Source organism: Onychostruthus taczanowskii, unplaced genomic scaffold, assembly GCF_017590055.1.
Source record: "Onychostruthus taczanowskii isolate IOZ18803 unplaced genomic scaffold, ASM1759005v1 scaffold159, whole genome shotgun sequence".
Taxonomy (NCBI): domain Eukaryota; kingdom Metazoa; phylum Chordata; class Aves; order Passeriformes; family Passeridae; genus Onychostruthus; species Onychostruthus taczanowskii.
In genome coordinates this window covers 467,067-488,754 of record NW_024498784.1, presented here as the reverse complement: position 1 = coordinate 488,754, position 21,688 = coordinate 467,067, and the positions used below count along the sequence as shown (strand labels likewise).

General features: G+C 39.0%; 1 protein-coding gene across 2 annotated transcripts in view; it reads right to left on the bottom strand.

Moving 5' to 3' along the window:
- PRMT3 (protein arginine methyltransferase 3) overlaps window positions 1–21,688 on the bottom strand; it is a 55,245-nt gene that overhangs the window by 18,112 nt on the left and 15,445 nt on the right. For both annotated transcript variants that reach the window (XM_041399206.1, XM_041399205.1), the window contains exons 8-12: window positions 21,151–21,272; window positions 18,226–18,325; window positions 10,185–10,263; window positions 5,162–5,349; window positions 3,065–3,151 (exon numbers count right to left, since the gene is read on the bottom strand). In XM_041399206.1, the coding sequence (XP_041255140.1) occupies window positions 3,065–3,151; window positions 5,162–5,349; window positions 10,185–10,263; window positions 18,226–18,325; window positions 21,151–21,272 (576 nt within the window). The remainder of the gene's footprint in view (window positions 1–3,064; window positions 3,152–5,161; window positions 5,350–10,184; window positions 10,264–18,225; window positions 18,326–21,150; window positions 21,273–21,688) is intronic.

Below are 21,688 nucleotides of genomic sequence, written 5' to 3'. Positions count from 1 at the left end.
AAGTATGAAAGTAGTTTCAAATAGGTGGAAGGACAAACAAATCAGATGTGTCAATGCTATGCTCTTAGTTTTGTGAACTGCACAGTTTTTCTATTTTACACAAGCTCACCACAATGGCTGGGCATTCATGTCCTTAGTACATTCATCCAAACCCAGAAAACAGTCAGCTGAAGAAAAAAATAAAGACAGATTTTAGAGGAATTTAACATTGTTTTACATGAGCGGATAGTGATAGGGCAAGGGGGAATGGTTTTGAACGACAAGAGGAGAGATTTAGAGCTGGTATTAGGAGAAATTCTTACTGTGAAGACAGCGAGGCCCCGGCACAGGTTCCCCAGAGAGGCTGGGGTGCCCCACCCCTGCAACTGTTCAAGGCCAGGCTGGGTGGTGCTTGGAGCAACCTGATCCAAGGGGTGGGACCCCTTGGGCATGGCAGAGGGCTGGAACTAGAATCATATTTAGGATCCCTTCCAAATCAAAGCATTCTATGGTTTTGCCACAGAACCATGAAGTGAAGCCTCTCCTGCCTGACAGATCCTGGGGGTGTTCCAAGCCATGACCAAAGCAAGTGTGGTAATGAGTTGCTAAAAACTGCAATTATGGTTCTGACTCCTGTCAGCTTTTCCAGCATCCTGTCCTGTTAGCAAAGACAGACAAACAGGCTGATGGGAGGAAGCAGCAGACCCCGATAAGGCTGTTAGTTCTAGAGATACAAGCTGAGAGTTTAGCTCTTCAACTATTATGTTGCACATTCCAGCCAAAAGAGCACACAACCCTTTTCTCTAACTATTTGCTAAATTACTTCCCATCAGTGCAAAGCTTCTGCAAAACCAAGTTCAGCAAGAGCAGCCTGCCAACACACTTCAGAGCAGGAATGTCTGCCTCACACTGCTCTGCATGCACACAGCGCCCTGGGAGGGAGCACGGAAACCTCCCCACACAGCCGGGGACACTGCAAACCAGGAGCTGGTCCGCAAAAGGATCCCCAGAACAAGTAACAGAACTATGTGCCCCTACATTTTCCAGTTGCCTGGTTTCTAAGGACAGATTATTCAACAGAGACAGTCCTAGCTCTGATGGTAACACTGCTCTGCTATCAGCAATGCTGATGGCAACATCGAGAATAAGACAGCCAAATCTCCTTCTACACTTCTATGGCTGAGGAAAAGCTGCTTTGAAATGAAATACAAGCATATAAAGATGGATTTCCAAACTGCTATTTTTGTGGAGTATTTTTTGCAAATAAAGCAAAGACATTTTGAAATGTTCATATTTTAAAAAAAACCTGAAAAATCCTGAGACAAGTACCAAACCCCAGAATTTTGGGAAATGTAGGCAACTTCTCTTTTTGTGCAGAAAATGAAAAGCCAGTAGAACAACAAAACATATGCAAACAAGAAAAACATCAAATATTATTTTCAAAGGACAAATTGCAATCTTAAAGCATCTCCTCAAAAATTTCAACATAAATAATGGACTTTTATTGTTCATTTACTGCAAGGCTAGGCAGCCTGATATGATGGATGAACTGTCAACCTTCAACTAAACTTCTACAATCCATCATAGAAACTGTGGAAATTTCACTCAAAGTGTCAATAAACCTAAATGATGAAGTGCAAAACACTTTACAGCATTCTGATTATTTTTTAGAACCTGCATTCGCTGCAAAATTTCAAAAACAGTGCTCTTGCCCCACTTCCCTCCCCTTCTTCTTGGAAGTCATAAAATGCAGGTATACATCTTGATTTATATGCCAATGATGCCACGGAATAACAGAACAGAAATGAGGTTTTTGTAAGAGCTTAGTGCTGGGGAAAATCATGTTTATAAAATAAGCTATTTTACCCAAACATCAGAAAGATGACCAAAATTTTGTAAAGATTCCTGTTTAATCAGTTTTTCAAATACGGCCAAATTAAGAAAATTAAACCAGGGCTGCGGTGGAGTTTGATCTCAAATCAAACCTGACTCTGCCCTGAGGCAACTAGATTTACCCTATGATACCTTGAAACAGGAGGGGCTCCATTGGTATGCACAGTAAAATATACAGACTTCCACTGAATAAACCCAAAAATGCTACTGTGTATACACCTTTATATATATATACTGTATATATCACCTAATTTGGTGATAACTGACAAGTAAATATGAAGTATTTGTACACACCTACTAATTAAAAATGATAATGATTTAAACTATACACATGGGAAAATTTCACTTTTTGACACCAACAAACTCTTATGCAGACTGCTACTCTGCAAAAACGTTGGCAAATGTAGCAGCATGACCTAACATCCAATTACATTGCCTGATGCAGGCATCCAAGATTTTGTCATCACCCTAAGCAGTTTATATCATACAGAAACATATTCTTTGTGTCCATGTCAGAGGAAGCCCACAGATCTTCTTTGTATACTCATGCAAAATCCCAATAAACCAGCTGTAGCAGAATTATCTCAATATATTAGAAGTGAGCTAAAAATTACCCCTTTACACTTGACTTTGTGATGTGACTTAAGCATGAAACTCCCAAAAGTTTCACAATACTCCAGAGGGCAAAAATTTCAGGTTTTACTACAGATTTCAGAGCATAATGCTCTTTTGTCAAATTTGATGATGGTATTTTAATAAATTGTTAGAAAGCACCTAGAATTTGTATTGCATAGAAAAGCAAATTACTGACATTACTGTAAAAATTAGGCCATCCTGCCTTTGCTTTTAATGTAGTGTTTGAAACTCAATGCATTACTTAGGCAAGCTAACACCAGACTTTTGTTGTATTTCAGAAAATGGGCTAGAGAACAAAAGAGAAAGATGCCAGCGCTCAGGCTCCTCACCCTTCCCTTTCCTCACCTACCTGCATTACCCCATAACACCATTACTGGAGTTTTACATCCATCTCTCTTCACAGAAAGAGCTGACACCTCTGTACTGCAGAGCTGACACTCTGTACTGAAATGAATGTTTCAAGGCAAGGACTGATGATAAATGAAAGATAATTAATGGATTGTTTCTTAGTCCAATGTAATACCGACCATGTATGAAGAAACTGCAATTGTCTTACCGTACACTGTGTGCTCATTGTAATGCTCAGGGTGAAATCTGAAGAGAATTCCAAGTCTGGAGTGGATGCAGTGTTGCAGTCGATATGCTGTCAAAAAGGGTAATAAAATTCTGTCAGTAACAGTGAGGAATGTCAATTAAGATCTCCCTTTAGACGAAGGCTGTTCAGTTGTTCTCATTTTGAGACAACTTTTATAAGGCAATACTCTTTCAGCTTTCCAAAAAATGGGAAGAGACTAAAAAACTACCTAATGCCATGTGACAAAACACCTGAAACTCCTCTTCCTCACAGGTCCAAATAAACAGGGTAGTAGTGGTATGGAACTACACATTCTGTTCAGGGAAGTTGCTTCTTGATGGCAGCTGCCCCTTGTTGAGAGTAAGCAGCTTTCACAGGCATCTTGACCAGTTTTACCCCTTGTTCATGTAGTCACATGGTAAACTACAGCATCAAACTAGTGTGGGTTAAAACCAGGGAGTTTTGATTTGCCAGATTGGCTTTGTATCCATCTCAGAATAACTGAGGTTGAAAAAGACCTTTGGAGAATGCCCTTTGCAGTCTTTCACTGGACTCACTCCAGGACAGTCATCTCACTCCTGCTGTGGGTGGGGAACCTGAGACTGGGCAGGGCACTCCAGAATTCATCTCCCTGGGGAACAAGAGAAGATGCATCTCTCTTGGGCTGCTGGTGATAAATCATCTTCCTAATGCAGCCCAGAAGGCTGCTGGCTGCCTCTGCCACAAGGGTGTGTTTTACTGGCTCATGGTCAGCTTGGTGTCAAGCAGAACCCTCAAATTCCTCTCTGCAAAGCTGCTTTCCAGCCAGGAGGTCCCCAGCCTCTGTGGGTACATGGGGTTATTCTTCCCTTCTCTCTGCAGGATTTCGCATCCAGCTCTGAGGTCCTCAGCACAAGAGGGACATGGAGCTGTTCGGAGTGAGTCCAGAGGAGGCCACCAAGGTAATGCAGCACCTCTCCTGTCGGGAAGGGCTGAGAGAATTGGGACTGGCCAGCCTGGAAAACAGAAAGGCTTTGGAGTGACCCACATGTGGCCTTCCAGCAACTGAATGGAGCCTGCAAGAAAGATGGAGAGAGACTTTTTCAAAGAGCGTGGAGTGGCAAGGGGGAATGGATCCAAACTAAAAGGCAGCAGGTTTAGATTTGATATTAGGAAGAAATTCTTTACTGTAGGGTGGTGAAGCCCTGCACAGGCTGTCCAGGGAAGCTGTGGCTGCCCCATCCCTGGAATTGTTGAAGGCTGGATTGGAGGGAGGTCTGAGCAGCCTGGGATAGTGGAAGGTGTCCCTGCCCACAGCAGGGAGCTGGAACTGGATGATCTTTAAGCCAAAGTCTTCTATGAATTTTCATGCTGCCCTGTTTTTCTTTAGGGAATGTTTTGCTTCCTATAAAGTTACATTATGAACTATATAGAACAAGCAGCACCTGATGTGAGCAAACACACCAAAGTACCTTCCGTAATAATCATAATGATGAATGGGAACATTTTTAAACTTTCCCTACAAAATATAATCCATTTGTTCTGTGGGATAGCTATTGATTTAAACAATTTACCTATAATGCCACTGTTCCTCAACTCATTAATTTTACTACTTTGTACTGTAACTCCAGCAAACAAGCACATCCCATTTATTTTAAGTTATTTTTAAAACCACGATGGCTAAATGAGAACAAATGAGTATAAAGCCATTCAGCACAACAGTTATGCTACATGCTGCACGATGACAAAATGTGATAAGCCCCTACATCTGAGCTGGACAGTGACTGCTCATGACAGCATGGATTAGAAAGGGATATGCAAGCAATGCTACCAGTAGAGCATTGCCAAAATAAATTTGGCTTTGGATAGAAGAAATCATAGAACAGAACAGGCTAAATATGGGAAAATTACCTTACTAAAAGCCCAAACTTGGTAAAAAAGCAATTAATACAAACCTTCCAGTCTTAGCAGCATGAAACTTTCTACATTTTTATAATTCTGAAGATGCCAAACTTTGTGTGTGCCAAGTGAATTTTTGCCCCTCCTCCATAAACCAAGGAAAATTCTCACATGCCTCCTAAGCATTAAGCAATATGGTACCTTAATGACACTGGCTGCAGATATCAGTGTGTTTGGATCCACCACCTCCACAACAGCTTCTGGAATGACAGCTTTCTTCATACAAGACATGTCAAAGCCATACACATCTTCCCAGAAAAGCAGCTTGTCCACATGTTTATTCATATCCCCAACAGCTACCAGACTGATGGTGCACAAGTCAGGATAAACTGTAACAATAGAAACAGAGTAGTGAAATTTTATTTTACACACAGAGGATTTTTTACTCCTTTGTCTAAAAGTGATAACATCTCAAAAGAATAAAAAAAGAACTTTTTTTAGCTCTTGGACAAGACACTTTTTCTGCTACTTTACTTTCTAGAGTCCCATTTGTCCGCAGAAGAGGCTACACACAAAAATTTAATTTTCACACACTAGTCTGGTATTTTCTATTCATAACAAAATATCTTTGTAGTTGCATCCTACTACCAGGAAGTGACTGGAAACTTGATGTCTGAAGAAAATAATTTGGAACAGCCTCTTCTGGCTTCTATACAGAGACTAACCTAAAATATATTCCATAACAGTAAACAGACACCCAAACAGAAATTCAGGAAAGGGCTTTGTAGTAACAGGAAACCTCTGTGAAAAGGCCTTATTTTCAGAAAAAAACATATATTCTTACTCAAGAGTTTAATCCCTGTTTCCTATCAGTTCTGGCTGATCCTTACCTTACAACCTAAAAAATGATTTCTGGGTACTGGAAATAACCACTTTTCTGTCTGCATCTGAAGAGTTGGAAGTGGTCCAACAGACAGCAGAGAACCTAATGGATTCCTTCCCTCCCACTTTCAGGATAAAGCTATCATTATCATTTTACACTATTTTCACATTTGTGCTTTTCCTTCTCCCAATAACACCTTCAGAACAAGCAACTATTTACAGCTTTTACAAATAGTAGTGGAAGACTGACATTTGCCTTTTTAACAGCTGCCAACGAAGTCAGTCAATCTCTTGGCAATCTCACCTGACTGGAAAACCCAAAAAGAACAGCTGCTATGTACATGGCTGTCTATAACCCTAACAAATATAAAAGAAGCTCAATTTATATCTTGAGCTAGGTTTCTTTTTACAAAGAAATTCCCATGTTTTGTTATTTAGAGTTTTAAAGCCACTAAAGTCATATACATTGAATTCTTGACCTGATTAAAAAAAAGTCAACTAAAACACCCTATTTAATTTAATTTTATATTAATACATGAAAGAGGCAGTGTTAATACAACTGAAGCCAAGTTTTTCTCTTCCTCCCCAGAATCTGATGAACTGTAAAATTAATTTTTTCTTCAGCTTTTCTTAAAATTGTAGTTTATCAAAACGAATAAATCATTGGTGTAGCATGGTAGGTCGGAAAAGCAGTATTTTCTACCTTGCAAAATACTGAAGACAGAGGCATCAAATTGAAATTAGACCTTTCATACATTGAGAACAGTTTTAGGTCAAAGGAAATATTCTTATAAATAGTGATTGTAAAGGATAACCTTCTCTAAAGAAGTTTTTTATTGTTCTCTGAAGACATTGAAGTAAGTACACGGAAATTTTTCTCACTTGCTGACTATTTAAAGCGGAATAAATAATTATCAGCAAGCTGAAACTGGAATCCCATTGGTAAACTACCATCACCCCTACTTTGCAGCTGAGGAAATTGGAGCAGAAGGTTTCTCCAGGAACAGCCTACAACTCACTCAGCAGTACAAAGACAGTTTGATAAGAATCCTGACAGGAAGACAGTTAAACTGTCCTGTCCAAAACAAATCATCACTTGGTTCCAGCACACCTGACAGTTGTCACACAAGCACAAAACATCACCATCTGTGGTGGTGGGAGTATCTGCAGGTAGTTCCTGGAGCCACTACTGCGTGAAGACTGTTTCTGCAAGCTTTCCCACTGCTGTTTAACAGTGTGTATGTACAACACTTGGTTTTGCCTCACAGCATTCACGCCTTCAACAGCAAACACTGATGGTCCAAAAATTAAAAGACAGTGTGATACAAACAACAAATGCAAGGGGTAAGAGCCTTAGAGGGATTATTTGTTAGGGGAATGGGTTTCATAGGATGCAATGATATGGTGAGAAGAGGGATGAGAAGACTGGCAGTCCTTGGTTACAGAACACAAAGGAGCATTGTAGTGCCACTGCAAATGAAAATTAAATCCACAACAATATGTGATTAACTACTTTATAAACTTCCTTCCTCTGACTAGCCTAAATTTCTGGGCCATTCTGTAAACCAAAGAGAAATTTAATCACCTCTATCAAGCATAAAATATTTGAACTGGATCATCATCAGTTTTTATTACATCTTTGTTCTTAGAGCAAATCCTTAAATCAGCAGTGGAACTCATGATCGATTATACAATGTGCTTAACGAGGGAAAATGTAAACACAAAATGCTCCAATTTAATCTGCATTTTCACTATTAATAGCAGCAAAAGTAGACAATGTCTATTTGGACTTCACAAAAACAAATCTGTGTTCCACCAACAGAGATCAGGCAGAAGACTACAGAGATCCATTAATTTACAGACCCACCCATGTCCTATACACTGTACTGAGATTTGACTGAAAATGTAAGCAATGCTGTCTGAATCATCTAAACACTGTGGAGTTTTGTACATATTTAAAAGCACTGCATATGCCATTTCCCCATTACCCTTGATTTGCCTGGAAATCCTCTGCTCTTTCTGTAACACTTTCCTGTGCAATCCTGACAGACTTGTCATTTTTTCCCCCATTAAGCCTATAATTCAGTAATTATTCCTTCACACAGGTGAAATGAGCAAAATGCTGATTGGACAGGAGCACGCACTCCTCCAAGCTCTCCCAGATTCATCGCTTTGACCATCTGTGTCCTTCTCGACTCAGCGCCCATAAGCCATCCGTCACCAGAACAGCCCACGTGGTGGGGAGAACATGATGGGGAATCCTTCAGCCCACAACAATACCTCACAAACTTCAGGATGCTGAAGGGGAAGACAATCCTCCAAATACACAGCAATAACTCCAGGCGAATACCATCATCATTTTGATGTGAAGGAGCACCAGGGTTTGGATGTGTGACGTTTTGAACGACACCTTCCTTACCTTTGTCACCCCTCGACAATGCGAACTGGACTCAAGTGCGTGAAAAAATCTGTATTTGAGCAACAGCTCAAAAGAACAAACAGATGGGCCCTGGGCAGCAAAAATGTTATGTTCCCAAACAAAGCTATTCTATACTGTACACATTACCCTAGACAGTTTGGCACAATCCACCCCAGCATGCTAATGGGCTGAACTGAAGTAATGATGATGACTGACTGAACACATATCTGGATTACATTCCTGGATCAGTCACTGAAAGATCTGGTCAAACTGCAGCTGCTGCTATTGCTTTTTTCAGCTTTCAAACATCCTCTGTAATAATGATCTTGGGCTTAGTAGTACCAAGTGGCTTTAGACAAAATTAAGCAGATTCAGGAGTTTCTCTGGTAAGGCTTCACCTCAGAGTGAACTCTTAGTTCTGGCTCATCTGGATTTGGATGTGCAAATCAGCTGTGCTGCAGAAGAGTCTGTGCTGCTGAGCAGCCCTCTCACGGACGCAGGGCACATCCTTTCACCTGCTGGAAAAGCTGGCAGAAGAACACCAATTGCAAGCACCTTAATGAAACTGTTGACAAAACTGAAAATCCCACTGGTGCCTGTACAACACTGTGTGCTTTGTCACAAATCAAAGGAGAGCCCAAGACCATTGTCAGACCTCAAAGGATGAGTGTACTGCAGAATCAGGACACCCCAATTCTCAAAGGAATCTCTGGGAGTTACAAACCAAGAACAAACTGACCAACAATACAGTTTAAACAGAGGTCAGTAATTTCTGGCCCTTTTCAGAAGACTTTGGAAGTAGTAGCTAAACATAAAATGTTTCCGTATGATTTTAGGGAATGTCTCTGGATTTAATTGTATTGCAGTGTAAAATTATCAGCACGTATCTACAGAGAGTACACACATATGTTCCTAATGTGGCTGGACTATTCTACATTGCTGAAAACAAAAAAGCTCTTGAGCTCACATTGCTCAAGTGGCTACTAAATAAATATTCTAAGACATCTTTTGCTTGTATATTCAGCTTTGTGAACAACTGCATAAACTCCATTTTTCCTGCGGCACTCTGGTATACAAAAACTCACTGCAGCCAGAGGGAAGCGTTGCAGCAAGCACTGTGACACAGTCATTAATCCAATCATTAGGTCACTGTAGTGAAGCTGTGTGCATGGTTAGCACAAAAGGGGGAAAAAACCTCAGACCGGTGACTTCAATTGAAAAGGTCAATATGAAATACAATACTGACAAAGGAATTAAGCACATGCAGAACTCATGCACAAAACTGCATCGTATGGGGAATAAACACAGGCATTTAAACACTGCTTAAGATAACACTATCTAAGCTACTTATATGGGTAAAAGAAAACACTTTTGTTTTGTCACAACCCTACCCTCAAGCCATACAAATAAAGAGCACATTACCACCAGAATAAATATGCTGAACTGAAACGGTATAATTCCATTTGTTATTTCACATGTTTGAAACTATGTGTTCCCCACACAACTTCCCTCCCTCAGAAAAACACCCTATCCACTTTTCCTCTAATTCACAGTAGCTCACTCAAACAGCATCACATCTTACAGGATAAAACTTATATTCCTCTGTTCATAGTTATGCAGAAACTCGGATTTCAGGAGGGGAAAACAAATGCCCATATGTGTGGGAAGAAATAGGGAGGAAAAATTTAGTCTGTACTTAAGAATAAATAGCCCCCTCTATTCTTAAAAACACCATTAACTTGAGACCTTGTCTAATGTTCTCCTACTGCCCATACAGTAAATTAATGCCTTGAAGCTCCTACTAATGGAAACATTTTTCACCAAGACTGGCAACTTTCTCATCCATGCATAGCTTATTCTAAGTCTCTGAGTTCCTTTAGCTTCCCCCCAGAGGTAAATTTATTAAAAGAACTGAGCACCAACCTGAGCCTCCCTCTGCCAGGTACTTGTCCTTTGCATAGATGACAGAATCCAGCATTGACTCAAAGAGAAGGAAATAACCCTGTTTACAGAAAAGGGAAAGAATTTAGAAATCATTGTGTTTCTTATACTTAGTCATTCTACAGAGAAGTTTTATCAATACAGTTTAAGAGCATTATAAGCCCATACACCCAGAGAGTTTTACAACAGCAGCACTGTCACTTCAAAACTTTTTATATAAAGTATCATCTTTAATTTCCCAAACTGCAAGTATGTAGCACACGGAAAAAATAAAAACACCATCTACACCAACAATTACCCAACAAGAGACCTATAACAACAAAAGACATTGAATTCAACTCAAAGCAAGTGAAAAGCTGCATGTATTGATTTTTTAGTAATAACTGTGAGGTTCCAAGAAAAATAAAAATTAAAAATAAAAAAAAAAGCCCTTCCCCTTCAGATCCCTTTTCAGTAACACTGAAAATATTGTCAGAGAAAGGCCAAATGGAATGCATCTTTGCTTCTTCATATTTGCAACCTCATGGTGCCCTGTATCACCCTCGGCAGTGCTCACTACGAGAGGTGGAAATAAATTATGTACCAAACATTGGTTCTCTGGGTGTTCTACATCATTTAGCAGCACTCAGATTTGCAAAATTTCCAGGATAAAAATGGTAACAACTAGATTTGCACAGGGCTTTTTTGTGTTGGAATTAATTTTATGGCATAGGATACTGCTATTGGTGTTTAGAATAATTTATTGTAAACTTCAGTGAGTCATTTGCTGAAACAGGGAAACATCCCTTATTTGAATATCTGAGATACTAAAAAACTCAAAACAGAAGTATCAAATAAAATTAGCCTCTTATAGACAACATCCTCTTTCTCAACTGCTTCTAAACAAACTGCACATGCATGAGATATACAGCCCTTTCTTTCCCATTGATATACTGATTTTATACCATTCCTATCCTCCATGTTTGAGCATCATTGTTACTCAATACTGTAACATATTTCACCTACATCCTCACAACCCCAAATCAATTAAGACAAACACCAATCAAGGTTTTGAATTTTCATTTAGCAACCTCATTTTCATTTCACTTAAAACACAGCTTAGCCATATGGCTTGATCTAGTTGGCAAGAACAAAATGGACAACTGAAGTTCAGACTTTGGAGCTGCAGTCCTACAAGCCCAGTCAGCAGTAATTTACCACAAGAAAAAGCTAGGAAGCTGCAGCAGGGAAGTTTCAGATTGGATGCTAGGAAAAACTTCTTCACTGAAATGGTTACCAAGCACTGGACCAGGCTTGCCCAGGGCAGCCCTGGAGGGATCATGTGAATTTGACACCTGGGGGTGGCTTAGCTGGACTTTGAAGTGCTAGGATGGGCACAATGATCTTAAAAAAATGCTTAAACTTCAGAATTGCTTGTAAGTGCCATTTTCTGCAGCCTTCAAAAAAAACAAAAAAACAAACTGAAAACCCCAGAAACTTGAAGCATGACGTATTTGTATTCAAAGAGAACACAGTGTGAAAATAATGGCCATGTCATTTTATCAATCTGTTTCTTCAGGTAATAGTGCTTCACTGAAAACTTTTCTTCCCAATCTTGCCTGTTCTTCTACTTTACTGTCCAACTTCTGTACATCCTTAGAATAAGTCCCAGAAGGAAGACTACTGTTTGTGAGCAATGGGGTTGTTAGTAAGCTTTGCTGAACAGCTGAAAAGGCCTGGAGCTCCAGTTGCATCAGGCAGGAATAATTTGATGCCCCCAGCAAGCCAAAAGCACAGCATGGAACCACAGCTTTCTTTTTTTATATGGTTATGGCTTAAAAATACGTTTAGCTCACAAAATGTATTTTTAGATGCCTTTAACTGAAAATTAGTTGTTTTCACAGTATTTTAAAGGTAACCTCTAGGACATATTGAAGACTAGTCACTATCAAGAGTCAGTAATTCACAAAGTGACATCTTTATGGATTAGCTCTACAGTTCCTTCTTTCTGCCCACTAAGTATGCCTGCCAACCTGTGCAAGGAGTACAGCTGGAAAACACTCTCTCAGGAGAAATACGGAGAAATTCTCACCATTCTTTCCCTGACCTTTCCACTCTGACACTGCTGGTTCTCCCCCTACTCCCGGTTTTCTTTCCCCCTCATTCATTGTAGCATTCCCGTAAGTTACAGAAACCATCAATGCTACTGAATCAAGTACTTTACTACTTACACCAAAACATTCTGCTCAGTGTGCTGTGATCATCTGTAGTGCAAGTCAGAATGCAATTTCACAGCCTGCTGCCCCACCTGTAGGGGAGCCTTCTGGAAAGAGAATTACACCTGACATTTTTCCCTGGGATGCTGTGGGGAACTCTTGCTTTGCCCCCAAAAATGGTCAAGGGTTTATTTTTTCTTAAGCATGTAGTGACATCCTCAAAATCAATCACTGCAAAGAGATCTCTATGATACAAATCTGTGAGCTGCATATCACTAGTACAATCTTGATAGTGGCTAAACTAAAACACATAAAAGGTGACATTCTCTGTTAAAGACAACCTGAATGCACAGAACACCTGAAATTTTATGTTGTCCCATGACACGTTTTTCTACTAAAAAGCTGGCCATTTCCTTCTCAGGAGGAACGTAAACTCCTGATTTTTTTGTATGCAAAGCTGAAAGGAAATGTTCTCCAGATAACAACAAAGCCCCATATAAACAGATGTGGCAGGAACAGAAATACCCAGCACAGTGAGTAACTCTGTTCAAGCACACTGTTCTGCCAAAGGAAACACCCACTGAGTCCCCTGAATCCATTAGGAATGTGAATATTGCTACATTTCTTATATATCCTTTATATCTGTATTCTGTGTTCCTCACAGAATTATAAAAGGCTCCTAGATCTTTGATGCCTTAATATTCTGCATTGTTAATTTTTCCCCTAATATTCAAGTATACTACAGACTGTTGTATTCATCTTCATTTTAATTCAAAGCTACATAAAAATATTTCACCAACTGATCAAAATATAAGTATTCAAGTTCTTTTAGCTTTAGTGTTTCAGTATTTACATGATAATCTTTGTAGAGAAAAAGAGTTTAAATTATTTAAAAGCATCAAAAAGTAGATTAGCAAGTTTACAACAGCAAGAATTAGCAGAATTGTTGGTACAGCTGAAAAAACCTGCGTAAAGATAGATTTTGGAAGCATTGTTTACCTACTTGAATAAACATTGTGTTTCCCCTCCACTTGCTATCAAAGATGCATTTTATTATTTTCTGTAACATTACTGAACCTGGTCTGGTTCTCCAGATTCAGTAAGGCCCAATACTGAACACTTAATGAGATAAAAAACAGCTATCAAACCACTGGCCCAGAGAGCTGACTTTATCTTTCTTAATCCCTAGTGGTACAAAAAAGTGCATTATTGTCTCAAACTGAAGTTTTCAACTACAAGATTTCCACTGGCCTACACAATAAAGCAAGTTACAGAAGGCATGCAACACAGATTGGACAACAGATTCTGATCTCTAACACAGCATTTAATCTGGCATTAACAAATGCACAAAACTGATTTGTGGCCCACTCTATGTCATGAAAAAATACATTTTGTTTTACAAAATTCCCTCCAAACCTGCAGCACACTTAAATGACAAGCAACAGCTACACATAAATGCTTCAGCATACTCTGAAGAGCAGCATGCTCTTCAGCACCATCTCCCACATGCCAAGTTTGCCTTCATGCTGATCTTTCATGTACATTTTAATTTAAAAAAAAAGAGGAAGTAATTCATTACTGACAGAGCAAGCTCAAAAATTTCAGCATCACAGCATGACTTTGTCCTTATGCACACCCTGTTGTTTCCTTAAACCAATAAAAGCAAGAACATCAAACAGGAAGATATGAAGAGCAGAAATGTAATCCCCACTACTAGTGTTGACAAAAAAAAAAAAAAAATCGTGCAAGGAAATAACTGTGTATCTCTCACAGAAATAGGGGAAAGGAGGAAGGAGAGAGAAGATGGTTTCCAGTGTTTCAGACATGCTCACTTCCTTTTCCCTAGATCTTGAGTGCCTCTGTTCACAGCTCATCCTCATGTAATTTCAAAATTATTTTTTAAAAAAAGAAATACAAAGAAAGAGAAGAAAAAGGAGAAAAGAAAATATTAGCTACCTGACCAAAGACATGATCAAAAGACAAGTACTGGGTTGTATCCTAGGTGTATTTTAATCTGACAGTCCATCTCTTCCCCAGTTTTACCCTGTATAACTTTGCTGCATATTCAGTACCATAAAGCACTGCATTAAAAAAAACCCCAATTTACGTGAACATCATGTACATTAACATTGTATTCGAGATAACCATCTCAGGCAATTATCTCTCACAGTAGAGCCCCCTTACAAACAAGAAATGCAGACATTCTCAAGTGACTAAAACTAGCAACCTTTAGCTTTACAGTTTTAGCTAGAGAAAGGAAGCAAAAACAATACTGATGGCAAGGAAAATTTGCACACAGATGCATCTGCGCAAGAACATTCCAGAAAAGCATTGCATACATTTTGTTTCTTTCTGCACTCATGTTTTCAATAAGCAGCCTATGAAGTTTACAATTACCCTACCTAAATATGGGAGCAATAATTCAGTCACTTTTGTATGTCATATTTTCCTGCACGAGAATACATCTAAGTCTACACCCTGAATAAGAAGTAAGGGATTTATCTGCAGGTGATGTATGATACAAGCAGACAAGTAACAAAATGTGAGAGCCTGGTATACAAATCTTTACTTACACAAATTAAGGTTTTTAAAGGTTTCACGTATCAGAGCTCTAGGCAGGCAGGCAGGATGATGCATCAGAAGCTTGCAGCCCTGATACAGACCAAACGGTCCTGGACACTGACACAAAAATAAGGCCAGCAGTGGTATTTTATACAAAATCCTCTCATTCTTACATCCAAAAACCTTTCTCCAAGTACTGACAGACTTAGAGAATCTGTCTGGTTATTAGCACAGACCTGGCTCTTGTACTCTTTCTCAAGGCAATGTGGTTCACTGGTGAAGTGGCCCGTCAGCCCACCCGCTCTCGCTTGCGCTCCTGGCTCACAGTACACAGCAAGTCCCTTCTGTCAGGCTGCAGACTTCACTGAAGTTTTGCTAAAAACAGCGTCCAGCTGTCTCTGGAGTGAAAGTCTGAACAGCTTCATCTGGGCCTCTGGAAGTCCAAGGGGCGCTCAATCTTCAGCAACCTGCCTTCTGGACGCCAAGAGAACAGCTCACAGCTCTTCACACCTCTCACTGCCTTCCTCTGTGTTTTACACGCTGGGTTAAATTGAACACAATCACAGAAATGCCCTGGTCTGATGCTGACATTGTCAAACACACAAACTTCAGATGTCACAAGCTGTATTTAGAACATTACAAACATGTTCACTGCTAATTTCTTTCACAGGCCTAAATAAAACCACTGAAGATACAGCTGCTCTTCAATCTGCCTCTAAACTTGGAACATGAGAAAAACATATCCAGAGAAATTTAAATTGGGAAAGTATTATTTTAGAATATGGTAAGTATGCATTTGAAATACAAATTTCTACACAGACACACATGCACTCACACACATCTGCCCACTGTGTAATATTTAAGATGCTTCTCCCATTTTCCCATAATTTAAGGCAACAAATTTATAAATGAAAGAGAGGAAAGAAGAGCAAGCAGTTTGTGGTAGTCATAGGTCACTTCTGCAATTAAGTAAATGATCATCAGAAACCATCACACTGAGATGCTCGTAATGCAATGCTGTAGCTTTTACAAGACACTGCTCTAGTGACAGCTTTTTCAGAAAGCCTAATCTACAAACAATCCTGGGAGAGTGCAGTATTTTTCCTCTCTCTTGCCTCATACTTGTTTTTAATTTTCTGATGTTCCAGACACAGCTCTACAAAAAGAAGCTTACTGTGTACTGGTCTTCAGCAGCATTCTGTACCAAGCAAAACAAAGCTATGGCTCCACCAAAGGTTTGATATTCACTAAACTAAAAGCAGTTTGTTTTCTAAACAGAAAGAGCAACTTTTCACATTTTTGTTACAAAAACAACCATGAAAATTTTCCTGCCAGTCCATACAGATTCTCTGCATAAAAAGGCAAAATCTGACATAATTAATTATTTTTCACTCTCATGTTCACATATTAAGAACCGATTTCACAGTGTATCATGTAAGGAAGGAAATGAAAAAGCAAATTCACAAAAGAAAGCCAGACAAAGAAGAATCTTCATCTACATTAGAAAACGTAATATTCCTTTCTGGACAGTGGTGGAACACTGTGTATACTGTCCAGCTATCAATCTTACTTCCACTGCATTGTCCTCTTTATCTCTGTCACGCAGTAACCTATAAAAATCCTAACATTCCTAAATATTTAGAATACCTAATTAACTGAAGTGCATATGGCTACGCAATTTTGACATAAAAAAGGTAAATTAGCACACAAAAGAAATATATCCAACATTCAATACTTCATTTCTTACAAGAGCTGAGTCTTGAAATCCTTTAGTTCATCTTAGAGGCACTGATTTACAACATGACTTCAGCTCACCTGTCCAGGTTCCCTTTAAAACCAAATCTTGGGCTCCAGAAGGAGGAATGTGATTTTGTGAACATTAATTTTGGTGCACATATTAGGCAGCTGATCAGAAGTTTCTCTGAAAAAACTATAATTACATTTCTAGTGAAGCCACCATACTGTCAGAAATCACCAATCATAATGTGTTGTTTTTAAATCACTGGTTTAAGCCAATGGCTTAAACTATCCTTGAAACTAGTGAGCTCAACACTAAATTAAGCTCATGCTTCAAATAATGTACACCACAGCAGTGGAGTAAAAACTGCAGATTTCTAATTTCTAGTTCACTGACACATGTAATATTAGACAAATATATACAAAAAAGGTAAATCAATTTATTTTCGTCTTTCCCTGAAAAACAGGTAGATACATATGGATCCACAGTGAGTGCATGACATCCCCACCAAAGGCTATTGCATATAACAGAACAGCCACAGTTTGTTAAAAAAAGAAACAAACCCCACAAAGAAACAAGTAACATTGAATATAAGCTTTTATTCCTGATCTTAAATTTCAGGCAGGAAGGAATTTTTAAGTCCCAGCAGCTGGAAGTAACATGAAGAAAACCTGTGTTTTGAAGTGCTTTTTGAAGGCCTGTGATATGAGGATACTGAATAGCGGAAGTTCACAAAAAAATAACAGTTCAAAGAGATGTTTCCTACCACATTTTTGATAGGGAATAGGCATTCCTACGTCACTATGAAACTCAGGCTGGCACTGGGTTTTGTAACACAGATTTCTTCATTAGGATTAATGGCAAGTAGCAAGGACAGGTGTGACACAGTTACTGGCCACCACACAAAAAAGGTAACAGGCCAACAGCTGAAATCCCATGGATTCCAGGAGATGGCTCATTTAGACGCTGCTGTCCATCACACTTCTTTTGTACTTTTGAATCAGTGTTTTTACTGTCATGCTGAAATCCAGCAATGAAAAGCAATGCTGTTTTCAGCCTCTCCCAGTATTTGCAGATTTCCAGAGGCAGCACCTCCCCTCCTTATCACCTTTCCTGCACTGTCAGGAGAGTCCTTAGCTGAAATGTGCAGACTGAAGGTATTTTACCCATCAGAATGAGCTGGCTAGATGACTAATACAATATTTCTCCATTACTTTCACCTGAGCAGCCACAAGAGTATGACTGAGTGCTTTATAGATTTCCAAACCAACTTCATAACAGAAACTTGCTGCACCTAGAGCAGCTCAACTGTACTTAAGAGAAGCTTGACTTGAAAGAGCTTGAACAAGAGGGACCAGGAATTGTGTCCAAGTACCACATAATTAGGACTGCCATCCCACTGTGACATTGTCAAAGACACCGCTGGAACCATGATAGATGCTCTGGTTAAAAAAACCCAACTTTTCAAATGAAATAAAACACATCTTTTTCCTGAAAATAACTTGAAAAGAAAAGCCATGCACCTTACCATCCATTCAGATATAATTATGTCCACTTTTTCCAAAGGCAGATCAACTTCCTCAATTCTTCCTTTGACTAATGTAATAATCTTTTCAAGTTTATTTAATCTGCAAGTCAAAGCATAAACAAATTAGTTTATATTTCCAATTTACGCCGTCAAGAGAGATATACTGACATCTATATTTCGCATTCTTCCCCTTACAAATTTTTAGGTTTAATTAATCAAGAAACACTAGAATGTACTATTCCTCAGTTTTATTTCTGAGGGAATGTTTCCAAGTAGCTAAAAATCAAAGCAGATTTAGTGCCAGGAGAAGATGGCAGGCAGTACATCTGTATACCTCCAACGTGCCATGCATGCAAATAGGGAAGCTTCAGAAACCAGGAAAACAGAGAAGACGACAATTTAAAACTGCTGGTCCTCTTTTATTTAGAAGTTGCTTGTTTCCATTTCTCCTCCTCTGACCTCCACAGCAATCAGAGCCTACTCACCACACCAGGAAAGCAATGGAAATTAACTTTTTACAAAGCTGTTTTGCATGACTCGGTTTTTTTATTTAACCAAACCAGCTGCAAAGTCACTGAGAACAGAGCTTCCCTCTAAATCAGTACTACAGTTACTGCACAGTGAAGGCACCCTCCCCACTGTGATCTGGGCAAAAGCACCTGCAATGTTCAGTACCTGCAGTGATCAGGGATTAGCTCACATGCACATCATGGTACAACCATCCTGCGTAAGGAGGCAGGGACTGGGACAGGACTACAGGTTTTGAAACAAGAACTGAAGGATAGTGAAATTAGTAAGTGTGTAAATGCTTGAATGTACTGCTTTTCTTCTTGGCAAACCATATTAGTCTTTCTTGCACTTATCAGTATTACCATGGCTGTTCTTATAGAGGGCAGAAAAGTATTCTCACCACAGAAATTTATCTTCCCACCGCAGTCCTTATCTCTGCCCCTTCCCTCCCTCTCCTGATATCTTACTCTTACATTCTGTCTGGCTTTCAATGCAGACCAGTAATGACATTAAAAATTCAATCTAAGAGACAATGGAAGAACGATCAGTATGAAGAGAGGGAAAGGAAAAGGTCAAAGGGCTCTTTGAACACTTGGGCTATTGCAAAGACAAATTAAACCCTCTACACAAGACAGTCTTCTGTTAGAGGATAGGAGTTCATTACTAATATCATATTTAATGGTCTAAACAGAAGCAAAATGAGAAGTTCAAAGTGAGAAATGTTAAAGTGCTACCACCCACAACAATAATTTAAGGACTAAAAGAGATCTAAAGATAACTTTCTAAATGACCACATCCAAGGACATGATTTAAAACAACAGAGAGGAAAAGGATTAATTCACTACATATTTGTTTTCAATTCTAATATTACACATTGTAGGAAAAACTGAGATGTTATTTAGAAGTCTACTTCAACTTTCTATTCTAGCTTAACAGTGATGAATGACAAAAATCATTTGCTAGAAATCATGTGCTAGAAATTTTACAGGGACTATTTACAGCAAGAAAAAGAAAAGGCAATAGTTTAGTTTAAAGTAAGTTTACTTTTAAGGCTACTCAAGCTATGCATCCTGGTTCACTTACACACATGGGTTGCACTGTTTCCAGTAATTAACATGCTAGAAATTAACCTGAATTCTGGGAAGGACAAAAGCGATGAGCACACACTTGAATCACAGGTGGAAGTGTGCCCCAGTCATTTTTTAAGCTACAGAGTTGTTTAGAGTTCCAACAAATATCTGTTATTCCACTACAACTTTGTCAGCTTTATTCCTTTAGAAAAGTAGCTTTAAACAGACAAATATAAATTGTTTTGATGTGAACTGCAGACTTTAATGTGAATTGCACCTTTTATAGCAGAAAGTACTTATAAATGTGCAGCCTTACTGATTACTTGCTGTGTACTTCAAGTGGCAATTCATCACTCTTAAGAGTTTAAGAGTTTTGATTCATTGCTTTTCTTAGAGGCCTGCCCTTCTCCTCCCCAAAGAATAATACATATTGACTGTTACATCCACTCTCCCCTAAGTATAAATAACACCCAAAGGACTTTGTGCACTTGTTGAAAGTTATAACAGCCCTAAATTTGTAATCTAGTACATTAGATATAAAACACTATTTCACATTTGCAACTATTCTGAAGATGTCAGGAACTGAGAGAAAAGGTTCTCTTTAAGGAATGAGTTCTTGTGCCAGAAATGTATTTTAGTCAAACATGCACTTAAGGTTTAACATGGTGCTTTTCCCAAGGAGATATTTTAGTAATTTTACAGCATCCAAGTGTGCAGTGCTGCACCACCAATGTGTGAGTGGTACCTAACAAATTCCCCACAGACAACATTACTTCTGTGTCACTTGAGCTTGCACAAAAAAAACTGTCATTCCCAAATTCTTCAATATCTGCCTGGATTTTATTTTCACAGCTGCTCTTACAAAATCATCCTAAATGAAAAAACATACATGTTGATAGCTTCAGCTATCAACAGTGCATATGGACACTTACACTACTCCTACCTCATCCTAGGAAATCCTTTGTAAGTCTTCAGATGTCATTGCTTGATTTTTACATACACTCAGCCTCCCTAAATATCCTCCATAGGCAAGTCAGTGACACGTGGAGTGGATAAATGAACAAGGAGATGGGTCTAGACCATGAGATTCAAGAGTTTAGCGGAGGAGTACAAACCCTGACTGGTAGCCAGGTACCAGAGGCGTCCCTCAGGGCTCAGTACTAGTTCTGATACTAATGAACACCTTTAGAGACCTAACTGGACAAGAGGCACCCTCAGCACTGCTGCATTAGGAGAGAGCAGTTGACAGGGTAGGCCTTTTATTTTCTGTAACACAGACAAATTATAGAAATTATTTTAAATTCCTATAAAGAAACAGAAAACTAATAACCACAACTTCTCCTACCTAATAATGTCCATGGCCTGATAGATGATTTCAGATTGGTCAACTCCAATCACTTTCTTGGCACCCGCTTTGGCAGCAAACATGGACAGTATTCCAGTTCCACAGCCAACATCCAAAACCACCTGAAAGGAATAAATGAAAGCAAAATTATCTTATTTTCCTTGCTATGATTTTTGTACACTTCTTCCTACATCAGTGAGATAGCATATTCCAACAGAAGGCAGAAAGTCTTACTGTTACACGCAGAGATACCCAAGTCAAACTGCAGTTCTAACTCCCAGTCTACCACCTTTTCCAGGCAGACAACGAAGCCCACTAATTCCTACTGCAGATTAACCCAGTCACATGGGAAAAAACAGCAAGCAATTATGTGGGAAACACCTAAAATGTTATATGAAGAGGAAAAAAAGGAAATTTTAGCCTGAGCAATTTTAATCACTGAATCACTAATAACTGAACTGAGAAAACATATTCTAACTGCAGTTTTAAATTAAAAATCTATTCAGAAACTTTATTTAGGAATCCTTTGCCAAACATG